General features: G+C 36.0%; 1 protein-coding gene across 2 annotated transcripts in view; it reads right to left on the reverse strand.

Annotated features, from left to right (window-relative positions):
* Positions 1-12852, reverse strand: part of STIM2 (stromal interaction molecule 2) — a 64983-nt gene that overhangs the window by 27298 nt on the left and 24833 nt on the right. For both annotated transcript variants that reach the window (XM_082050327.1, XM_082050328.1), the window contains exon 2: positions 763-893. In XM_082050327.1, the coding sequence (XP_081906453.1) occupies positions 763-893 (131 nt within the window). The remainder of the gene's footprint in view (positions 1-762; positions 894-12852) is intronic.

Genomic DNA, 12852 nt, shown 5'->3' on the forward strand with positions numbered 1-12852 from the left:
GTCAAGTTGAGTAAGTGCAAGAGCAAGTCCTTTGCCAGGACCACCAGGAACATGCCTACCAAACTCATTCAAGCCCAATCACAAAAAACTTCAGCCAGGTCTGAAAAACCTTCCTTAGTTCACAGGACTTAACCTACCATTAGCTTAAAGCAGAGGTTCTTGCTACTCACCCGTAAAAAGTAATTAAAAACACATAAGAAAGGTTTCTCAACTGCTGTCTGTACCAGGTATTGTTTCACACCAGGCAGTGCCTGGAACAGATCTAAGGTATTAGAAAAAGAAAAACAACAACAAAAACAAAACAAAACAAAAAACAAACAAACAAACAAAAAAAAACAAACAAACAAAAAAAAACCACAAAACAAAAAAAACCAACACCAACCAAACAACAACAACAGGAAAGCCCAGTGATGCCTTAAGCAAGAAAACCTTAGCACAAAGAAATTAAAATACCAGGTGGCAGATCATGTCAAGTCTGAATTGCCTCATTGCAAGCTAAACCAACACTATTTGCCTACCTCTTACACTAATCACAACAATAAGAGCATTTCTACATAGTTGTAGAAAACTTTCCTTTAGGCCGGAATAACAGACAATAATACTCCAGTTCTAGAAATTAGACTTGCCTTCCACATTTGGCTGTGGTAAGGGCTGAATTAAGAAAAACAGCAATGATGTACAGGAACATGAGTAGCTATATCAAACCAAGGGAAAAAAAAAAAAGACCTCATATATGCAAAAGTGAAGGCTTTTTATTCCTACCTCATCACTTTCATCTACTTCAATACCCCCATCCTTGTCATCATCCATTTGCTTATGGATCATGCGGAGAGCTTCCAGGCTGAATCGGTCCTCCTCAGTAAAGCACGGTGGGCTGAGGGAACTGCAGGGATCTAAAGTGGGGAGAAAAAATACCAAATCAAACCAGAAATATTAGTTACTATCAACCTAGAATATAAAGCTCCCATGCAAGAGAAAGGGCTTACATTTCTGTATGTGTACTTGTACTTCATTGCACACAGATAGCAGGTCATAGATGTCAAATTTAGCTATAAAATAGTAATTCTTACAAAAAAAGTGAAGGGTATGGGGCCTTGTGGATGGAAATCAACTCTTTCTTTTAACCCAGAAGACAGTACAAAGAATACGTTAGAATAGTTTGACTTGAAATTTTTTTTCCACCCCTGTGACTGCTATTGTATCTCCACCTCTTCAATATATCATCCACCTTTAGTAATATATCCCTGCAAAAGCAAATAAAGTCACTGTGTCTTCCAACGTCCTTTCTGAAAGCCTAGGCTAAACAGAAAGCAGTGGAGGAAGAGAAAAAGAACTATCATAACCTATCATCATGGCTTCATAAACAGATAACAAAGGGATGGTAACCACACTACAGATCAAATTCAAAATAGATACTACTACTGAATGCAAAATATTCAAGGACTGCAAGAGAAGAAAGCACACCACAAAGAAAATTCATCTGATAACAAAACATGATATCTCAGGTTTATATGCTCTGATCAAAAGAAGCAGTCACTGTGGAACAGGATTCCAGGTCAAAAATAGTACATTTTTGTCTGCATTCGTTACTAAAGGTTCATGGTTTCTGTGTTTCTGATGGCTCTGCTTCCACCATGTCAGACTTTCATCTCTGTTCTTTCTTTTCCAGAAGGCACATACCAAATGCTCCAAAATTCTACAATGCATGATGGTCAACTATCATTAAAGACTGGTCTTTCATGTACCTTGACATTAACTAATAGTGAGCTGTTTAATTAATGCTGATATGCCAAATGCCATCAAAGAACAGAAGGTGGAGAAAGATAATTTTTTGAAAGTTCAGCTTGAATAAAATGATTAATTCCCACTGTAATGGTCATTACAAAATGCACTGTCTAGTCCCATGAACTGCAACCATGGCACAGGCAGAATCTCAATACTAACAGGACAGATCCCCATAGCCAGACATGAGTCACTGCATTCTTACTTTAAAATTCAGTTTGATTACACAGAAGTTAAAAGTTACCTGTTATCTGTGCCCATGTACCACTTAAAACTGAACAGAGATGCTGTTTTTAGAACTGTTTCATATAAATCAGAAAGACAAATTACTAAACATTAAACCAGGCCAAACACAGTTTTCACCTCTGGAATATAACTAATATTTCCTGAAAAAAAGTTAAACTGAATAATTTTTAATATACACTATATTATTTGTCCACCTTTGTTTCATTAGAAAAGGTTTAATTTACACAAGATACAGTCTTTACATTTTTACCTTGCAATGAAAAAATTACTATCATTGGGGAGTTTAAGGACTTATCCTTGTAATACAGAGAATTTGGTGTAGAAAGGCTTCCCTTGCAATAGTAATGAATCACCTCAGAGTTCTGTTAATAATTCAATTCCAATAGCCATGAACAAATAATATGGCACTACCTAAAGGCAGTAACATCAGAAGAACCATCTTTGTTCTTCAAGATTAGATCTATACTATGTTTTAAGTTAAAAGAAAGCATAATTATCAGAACAGATAAACAGGTCCCTCAAACACACACAACTTTTAAAATTTGTAATTAGTTCTATTCCTGCATAGGATAAAGAGTCAGATAAAGAGTGTTCACAGTTTGCAAGCACCTACTCAAATGTTTGCTTTCCAAATCAAAAAGGTTTTCTCAGAGTAAATATTCTCAACACCGAGGTTCCTCAGTTTCTTAATCAGAGTACTTATTTATCTTAAATATGCCTTTTCTGTTTCTTTATAAAGAGCTATGGCTCTTTCTGAGAGAAGTAAACAGGCTGCTGGTGCTTCATATGTCCCATGCGCTGGCTCCAGGAACACTTGATCTCTCAGGAGACAACAGAGTTCCAATTGCTCCTTTTAGGACTAAGAAACATGGAGTAAAACATCTCAACTGTAATAAAAATTAACACCCTCTGAAGAGAATCCAGATTTAGCTTCAGGTTTATTTGCATATGGCAAAATTAAACATTCCCAGACTGACATCACTTGTCATCCCATTCTTCAGAGAACAATCTTGAAACAAAAATTACAAAGCCACAACCTAAAGAATAAGTGAAAAGCATTTCACAAGCATATCTACAGGGCCCTACCAAATAAAAAAAACACACCTGAGGGAAATTTAATCATCTACAGCTCTACAGAAGATTCTAAAATGCAGTATTTTTCCTCACTTGCATGGCAGAAACAATTCAAATTAATACTAGATTAAGTATGGTTGGAAACCTCTCAAACATCCAGTTAATTAAGATAAAAGCCAAGACGAAAAGTGTCAATATATAGCAAAGCACCATAAATACAGCCCTAATGTCCTGCAACAAACTATAAAACTAGCTGATAATTTTTCATGTGGAATCCACCCTATTGAAGGTGTGACGGGATTCCAAACCATTTATTGTACAAAGTTAATTTCAAATCTGGACCAATTTCTCTGTCCTATTCTGCTGTGTTCTCATAAACACACTTATTCCAAAATCATCATCAGAGGAAAGAGTACAGAGATGATACCAAGATGTTTGCTCAGGGAGCGAACCTGATAGCTTAGAATTTGACCCCTCCTTCAACAAGCAGCACAGAAGAATTAACAAAGCAAACAAAAGAGACACATTTACATGAAGCAGACAAAAGGCATACAAGCACACCATATGTCACTCTGGGCAGAAGTTATTTTACAGCCCAGTTTTTAATGTTGCTTTTTGCTTTCTGGTGATGATAAGGAGGGAATTTGTTACTGAAAAATGAAATGTCAAATTCATGGCTCAAACTTGGCAGAGGCTTTTGAACCAAACCTTCCTCCTGCCGTGAGTAGCTCAGGAAGTGCCTCCTGGCTCTGTGGCGAGAGGAGAAAGCACCTGCACAAAGCCATACGTACAGACAGGAGACAGTTTGATAATGAATCAAGTACACAGTTATCCAATCCGGTATCCAGGAAACTCTGTATAATATTTACAGATAAGGGGAAAGTAATGTTTAGCAATTTTTCTCCCCCTCTTCTTTTCTTCCTCCTTTTTTTTTTTTTTTTTTTTTTCAGTAAGGCTAAAATAAGAAGAGACTACACGAAAAACTTCAGTGCAAAATTCACCTGAACTTGAAAACCATGGCTTTCTCATCCCATTTCCTGAAGCCAACCAGAGCTAAACTTAAAGGGGCACTGTCAACACAAGCCAGTGAGGAAAACTAATTACACCCACATCTTCAAGTATGCGTGCCCTTGAAATTGATTTTAGGACAAATACACCATTAGAAATGGTTCCAAAGAAAAAGGGTGTGTGCACCTCGCAGTCTGTCATCTATCCTGCATTTACTTTTCCCTAAATTGTCGTGAGCGTAGCAGACTTCAGAATGAAAAGAAGTGACAGGCCAACAAATAGCTAATAATCCTGCAGGTATCCCACATACACACCCTTCTGCATAGAGACACTGGAACAGAAAAGCTACGACTGCGCCAAAGCCTGTGACAGAGGGACCGGTGCCAGGTGTTTGCAGTTCTGATCTGGCCTCCAAATCACCTGCAGCCTTAAGTCTTTTCAATGCCTCAAAGAGCCTTTTTAAAAATACAGGGACACACAAAACCTTTATGATTTTCAGAGGTACCTGGAACCAGATACACACCTCCAAATTTAAAATGTAAATGCCTTTAATTTTCCCCACCAGTTCGCTCAGAGCAACTTAGCAGTTGGGAGTTATTTGGAGAAATGGGCTACGACACATGATTTTTGTCCTGTGAGGATGTTCGGTGTTAACCAAGAAGGAAGGGCACTTTTTTACACTAACACATGGTAGTCCTATGGAAGCCCACAATGTTCCAGTGACTGCCTTTTTCTTATTCATTCAGGACTATACCATGTTCTGCTAGTTTTATGATTCCCTGTCCCTAAGCTGCCATCTGGGAAAAAGCAAAGCTTCACAGAAAAGGCAAGCGCTATACACAAGTGTCAGCTTCCTAAGTACATACTCTCAGCTTAAAATAACTGTTTCAGCAATCATAATGACAGAAGTAGGATTTCTTTGCATTTTCTAGAGCCAAAGCAGGTGGCTACAATATCCCCAGCCACCTGAACAAATGCATCTTCATCGAACTAGGATTTCTGTTTCTTTACATGCTTTAGTTTTACACTGCACTTTAATACATTACAGTTTATTCATCAATATGGTTCTTTCCCAGGGGAAAAAAAAAAAATAAAAAGAAAACAATGATTTTTAAAGACCTGAGTACAAATCTGAGTGTCAGATACAGTAGGGATTATTGAAATTATTGAAAAGCAAGTGCTTTCAAGAATTTCACCAGATGTTCAAAACAGCTATTCACAGTAAAGCTAATAAACATGTTGCTTTTATCTTAAATCCTTATATAAGGTATCTTAATCTTCAAATGCTTGAAAAGACAGCCTGGTCTCTTTGACTGTGGTGAGCTTCATTTAATCTTTCAATTAAAAGCTCCCAAAGCAAATCACTCCTACTCTTAATAATTAAATTCCTCCATATGGCAAGTAGGCTGAGCAGGATATGACAGTTAACTTGACAATGTCATTTGTGACATTTATTTAAACGATTAGAGTGAAAAATAAAGTTCACCATTGCAGCACATCTTTCCACTAAAAACATTTTTAAAAACAGACAAAATTTTGACAAAAAGGGCAGAATACACTTATCTTCTAATCACAACACTGATGTTGCTTAAATGAGCTTCCTGAAGAGAACGCAATAATACTAATGACAGCGGGGGAAGGGGAAGGGTGAAATGGGAAAGAAGATTCGGGACATTGTTGTCTCCAAAAAATTTTTAAACGTTACATTTCACATTAGGCTTTTCCACTACTCCGTATTAGACATTCAGGTAATTTCTGAAACTGGGTTTATAAACTCATACAGTAACAGCAGATGAGACTCACAGATCAAACTCCCAACTGAAAAGTCTGGTATCTGAAGCACTTGTTTCTGAATACATGTGTAATGCTTACTTAGTGGGTGGTAACAATTGAGTAAAAAAACAACAAAAAGCACACCAAAAACCCACCCCCCCTATTTGCAGTTTGAAAGCTGCCATAATTCTTTTAAAAAACACTAAACATCCTTCAGGAAAAAAAATGATATTTCATAACAACTTAAAATAAATCTTTGCCATTTCATTATGTATAGAAATAACCTTTGCATGAGAGATCCAAACATGATTTTCTCACTATTGAGAAGCAACCATTTATTCTGCTATTTCAGTATCATTTAATACATGCAACTCCATTATATTTTTCCCCCACATGGAAACTTGAAACTTGATGAGGCAAGTAAGGCTTTGATTTTTCCTTAAATCACCATTAGCTCATCTCTGCTTTCTCCACACCCACAAAAAAGCTGTCTAATTCTGAACTTAAAATTTCAGTTTTCATGCACAGGAAAAAAAGTGAAATCATAGGTTGTTATTTAAAGCAGAAATTCAGTGAAATAATGCCACTTACAAATCAACTGTTAAGACAGGTTTTGATTGAAGCTTTTCTCATCTTTCCTACATAAAAAGTTTCAAAACAAACTGCAGATACAGCAGACACCATTAACTTTCTGATCAGCTGTTTAGACATCCAAAACATCGTACACTATCTTCGGAAACTATTTAAAAACTTTGTATTAATCAAAATGTTTATTCAAAGGAAAAGATAAAATTTAATTCTCTAGAGAATTCATTTTGTATGTCAAATCTAATTCTGCTTTAATTTTACTGCATTAAGCCAAATCAGCAATGCTCGTTTAAAAAGGAAGTTACAAGGGTTTGAATATGTTAATCATGTCAAGGATTATTCTGACAAGACAAAATATCAGTACAAACACTTAATTTAGACTGTTGGGAAATTAATTATTAAATTACAACACTGCTCGGTCTGACTAAACAAAAATCGAGAAGATGGATTCATGGTTTTTCCATCTCCTTCCCACACCCTCCCTGAGCAATGACACAGTTTGAAGGGAAGAGGAAATTGGACAATTATTGTATACAATGGTCCAAGTGGACTGATTTAGAAGAGGAACGCCTGCCAACGCTAACAAAGCAGGATGAGAGGAAACTGGGAGATGCAACTTACGCAAGCCACCAAAAATCCTCTTTTTTTTTTTCCTTCCAACCTTACTTGTACTTTAATGATACTCAGTACACAAACCTACAAACACTAGGAATGTTCAGTTTAAAAAACCAAAATGCCACATGTCCAATACCTACTCTCAGAAAAGTCTGTCTCACTTTACTTATATTTATTAGCACAAGGCCAAGAACGGAACTATCTAATGCAGTATAAAATCTAGTTTTTCATCTATGTATCTTGACTTGGTAGTGAACACTATTTAACACACTTTCAAAAATGTATAATGTACTCTTTGCATGTTATAGTAATTATTCACATCTAAAATTAGAATAGCTCCAAGAAAAAACTCACTCACATAGGTTCAGATGACCTAAATTTGTAACTTCACCTGCAATAAAAACACACACTGAACTCAGACAAAAAAACCCACAACAGCAGCATTTTTGCTCTGTTTCCCCTATGTGCTTAAAAGTTACAGCTATCAGAGAAACAGGACCATGAATTTACTATTTGAATTCATTTGTAAACAGAACATTAGTTAAGCTGATGAAACAAACTACAGATGTGTATTCATACACATTCATTGACAATTAATGCATAATGCAAATCTAAGCAAATATAACAACACACATCTAAGCTTTTTATATCTATCAGGTCTGACCAGTTCTCTCCTGCTGTTCTAACAACTTTCTCCTTTTTCTAATAGCAGGAAACTGGAAAAGACACAGTATATCCCTCATCGTATACTTTAATCTGCCCAAGAATTTGTCAGCTCTTAAGGAAGAACAGTAGCACAGCATTTAAGCCACCTACTTAATTTGGTCAAGAAATCAGAAAAGTGATCTACAGGTGACCTTCAAATGCCCTCAATATGTCCATCTGATTTCTGAAGTAAACTTCCTAGTAACTGTTTTCTAGGTAAAAATCTCATCTTCTTGCTTGGAATTCCATGCTTGTTAACACCTCTACTGTGCACTAATCTGGAAGCCTGATCTTCAGCCTCCTGGTGAAAGTGCATAGTCAAAATTCAGTGTACCAATTTCTATTCAGGTATGGCTGAAGAGTTAAGCAGAGCATGAACCACTAAATTCCTTTCTGGAAGACAGTGACCTGCAGAATACAATCACCATGATAGCATAGCTGATAATTTAAACGTTTACAAACTCCATGCTGGAAAGGGAGTTCACATTTTCTTAGAATGAAGGATGAATGGGGGGAGGGGGATGGGTGGCACTTGAAATGTATTTTAGGACCTTACATTATTTTTAGAAAGCTTAGTAAAAGGCAAAAAAAAAAGTTTTACAGATGTGGTCTTAAGATTTAAAAAGCATATTTTAAGACCTAAATCCTTACACTTTTAGACAAATAAACTGAAACATGCTAAAATTATAAGTTAGAGGAACATAATTAACTTATATTAACTATTTTCATATAAAATTATATATATTTTGAAACTTCTAATCACACCAGTTTTTCCTCCAATACATTTGTTTTCATGTGTGATTCATAATCAGATCTTATATCCATGAATCAGGCGTGTAAGCATGACATTGGTGACATTACTGAATTACTTCAGTCTTCTACACCATCTGATCTAGTACGTATATTATTAACTGTTCTAACCAAGGAATCAAATTTAATCCTCTGTGAGCACCATCTGTAGCATCGTCAGTTCCCTCAAAGTTCCTGTAACAACATGTTGTCAGGATGTATTTATACTTTAAGAGAGCATATCAGAATTATACAACTGAAATCTAAATTTAAAAGATGTAACACTGTACTTATAATAAAGGAAGCTTATCATCAGGGCATTTTTTAAAATACACAATCTGTTAAGATTCTAGCATTTGAGTATTAAATTTACCAGCCTAGGCAATGTTTATACTTTTGAAAATACAAAGGCACTGTGTGCACAGATTAATTTTATTTAATCAATAACACTAAAATGAAACACTTCTTCTAGCACCATTCAACATATCAGTAATTTTAAGGATATAAAAACATCAGTTTCTTCAGGTACTTCAAATAGCTCATGTGAAGATTGAGTAGTGCAGATTGCTGGGTACTCAAAGGCACTTCCAGCAGCTCACATGACCCCCCCTCTGCAGTTCGCACTCACATCCAACTCCAGATTGCACAACTGGCAGTTTTGCTCCTACTAATATGCTGCTAAATATTTTTCTCATGATGAATTTCACCAAGTGATAAACCGACTGACAAATCTAATGATGGTGTCCCAGTTCACCTTGGCTTACTTGATGCCAATAAGATCTAAAGAACCCTTAAAAAAAAAAAAAAAAATGTTTTGAATGTAAAAAAAAAAATTAGATAGTCGCATCTTTGGAAATAACATACCATCATTTTATGCTGTTGCTCAAACTTAATGCAGATATTGATATTTACAATTATCAGAATGTTAGAATAAACAGCAGTTACACATCTCAGATATATCTTGGTTGATACTATTGTGATAAACATATTTATGCGCCCATAAAAATAGTAGCGAATGGTGTACTATCCCACAACTGTTAAACTAGTCATTAAAACAAAAGACAGTTCTTACACAATAAGCATAAAATGAACAGTCATCCTCTGCATAAAGTCACGCAGTGGAATCATGCGGGGCAGCGAAGGAGGAAATTCAGTTCAGTTAAAAATTTCCAAAACTTAAAACTTCAGCCACGTCAATGTTAAAGAGGATTAGCTCTAACTGATTCTGTTTAAAAAGAAAAAAAAAAAAAATCATACTACAAATACATGGCTTTTCCCATCAAAGACTTAGATACAATTTGCATACAAGTTTAAAATAGTAATCTCCAATGTCTAGACTAACCTCAAGAAGTTACATGCAAAAGGAAACTGTAGGGTTCCTGAATGTTCTACGTTTGCCTGAACAACACACATTGCCAAATACTACTTGTACAGCTTCAAATCCCATCAGTTGCTCCCCAACGGCATGAGCATATTCAGGATGCAAGGAGTCCAGAGCCAAGGCAATAATTTCACATATGCTCTACAGCAGGATAAGACAAAGACTAATGCTAAAAGGATTCCTAACTGTTCATGCCCCCACTGTTCATTCCTGTCCCTGTACTATCCCCCTCCTTGTGCCAATATAAGCACATTTGTGCAATCACGGTGCAGGAGGGATGAGGAAACTGATTCTGCCTGAACGGTCTCTCTCTAAGCCTGCACAAACGCAACAAAGGTGCAAGGGCAGCAGGCGGTGGAAACCCACGCAGAAGCAGGCAGAATAACACTTTACAACCAGTGCTGCTGCTAAACCCTGGTCCTGACCTGCCCTATGATTCCACTGAATGTAGCCAGCAACACAGCAGTTGACCAATAAACTGAAAAACTGAATTAATGCAGTGGAACAACTATGCTACTTCAGCAGAAAACTCAAGCTCCATTTTTTAGATCCACACTTTAGTAGGAGGCATAGGACAAGGCCATGTCCTAGAACACTTGTTGCAATTAATAACTATCAAGTGGAAAAATTACATACATACTTACCCATAACAAGCTGATGTCATGGCTGGACTTTAAACATAACATTGAACTCTCTACTTAAAGCAATCTGCTTTTTTCAAGTAGATTTTGTGGCCTATAAAACCTAAACCAGACTTTTGTAACACTGTAGCAAGAGTTGGAGTAACAGCAAAAAACAAATAGAACACTCCACAGGATTTGACAAAACAGTTTCTAAAGCCACTGCCAGCAAGCCCAGAACCTGTCCTTTCTCCAAGGCTGTCCCCACAAGCCTAGAGAAGCCACAAGTTCCAGATGTAGCCCACTTGGGCTGCACTCAGTCCACATCATTATCAATCAGTCTTCAGAGACACCTCATCTCTACAAACTTAAACCAGCAAGCTCAAGGCATCCACTAAGTGCATGTCTGTCCCAAATACTGCTATAATTTATGTAGTCCCTTCATTCAGTCTCCCTTTTTTGACCGGTTTCCAAAACCTAGGAGCCAGAACACGCATTAAGAATTCAAAACACAGAACTATAAAAATAGCAATATAATAGGGTCTGTCCCAAAGCTGACAACTATGACACTTGACTACATAAAGCCAAGTGAGTTCGGGTTTTTTGTTTTGTTTAGGGGCTTTTTCAAAGTTTTATTATTGGCAGCCCAACAAGACAGTTTTCTGAAGAGAAAAAACAGCCAGGAAGATACTTATGGAAAGCTCAAAGGAAAGAACAAGAAAATATAAAGATCTTTCAAAATGTAATGGTGTAACAACTGAGGTTACAAACAATCGCAAAAGAACATTGGTATATCATTAAAGGTAAACAATTACATGAAGAGATATACAATCTACTCTTAAGTTCCAATATATGTTCCTGATATATACTGGGAAAAATCAAGATGAAATGAAATGAAGGTCATTAAGCTTCTCCCACATAATGACTGCTCGTACTTGTAAGAGTCATTACAGGTACTTTATGGTATATATACATACAGTTTAAACATAAAAATTTAGTCTATAGAGATATGCATAAGACTTTAAACACTAATATTGATGTGTCTCCATCAGATTTGAAAAGCTACAGCATAAAAATAACATCCTATATCCTTTTAAACTTTGCTGGACACATACTGTAAATGGAGCTGGGTATCTCAGGCATAGAACTACCCATGTTGCTGTTGCTATTTCCTCCGGGTGACAGAAGAAGGAAAACAGGCACAGTGCCAGATTCCAACAGACTTGTTTCCGCTACATTACCTTTTTTTAATGTATCAAATATCAATATGTACAGGCAGTCCATAATTTCCAGTATCAAAAAGGAAGAACTTCCAAAAGTTTACAAAGCCACCTGCCCATTATTAACCATAAGCAAAAGTAAAGCAGAACTACAAAAGATTAATTCTACCTCAATACATTCAATTAGATCCCATTTTTTAAAAACCCTGGAAGTTAATTTCAGACAAGAAAAAACAGAAATGTTACAAATAGAACATACAGAAAAAAATTTTTACTAAATTAGGATTGTTTTCAAGTATGCTAGGGTTTCTGTCTGAGCTACTACCCTACTAGCTTAGCAATTATTAAGTTCTCCATTTTTCCTCCATTTTTTTTCTTTAAAGTTCATATCTAAAATCTTGACACTTGTTCCTTTAAATAAATGTTCAGTCATTAAAAAGTCTTCCATTGAGGCTTATCGGAAATTAAATTTGAAAACTTTCTTTTAAACAAGTCTACAAATTTACTTCTCTGTGAGCTACTAATTCCCTATCTCATGCAAGGTAATATTCTCAAGAAACAGTCTGAAGCTGTTAAATGTTGAGAGTGATAAACTCTCCATCTTTTTCTCAGTGGAGTAATACGAAATTTTTCCATTTTCTGCTCACATGTTGTCTTAAACTCAGTTGAATGAAAGAACCTTTCTACATGTGATTTCACTTGGTTTCTCTCCAAAGCCTACTATTTAGACTGAAGCAAAACATGAAAATTCTTCTACAGAGAAACAGATTGGCTTTTGCAAAAAGTCAACTGACAATCTACAAAATTCAAGTAACGCTTTTTTTTTTTCTTAGTAAAATGTTGTTTTGTTTGACCATATGTATACACATGAGCACAAACATACTTGCAGCATGCAACCTTTTTTTTTTGTTTTGGAGGCTCCTTTTGAATGCATTAATAATACATGTTCTTACAACACTTACCTTCCAAATCTTGTGCTCAATGAACTTCTTCAATTTTATTAGCATTAAAAGAAAACAAAGTTTCAATCCTATATAATTTCAGATCACTG

This window comes from Streptopelia decaocto (assembly GCF_964273445.1).
Source record: "Streptopelia decaocto genome assembly, chromosome: 4".
NCBI classification, from domain to species: domain Eukaryota; kingdom Metazoa; phylum Chordata; class Aves; order Columbiformes; family Columbidae; genus Streptopelia; species Streptopelia decaocto.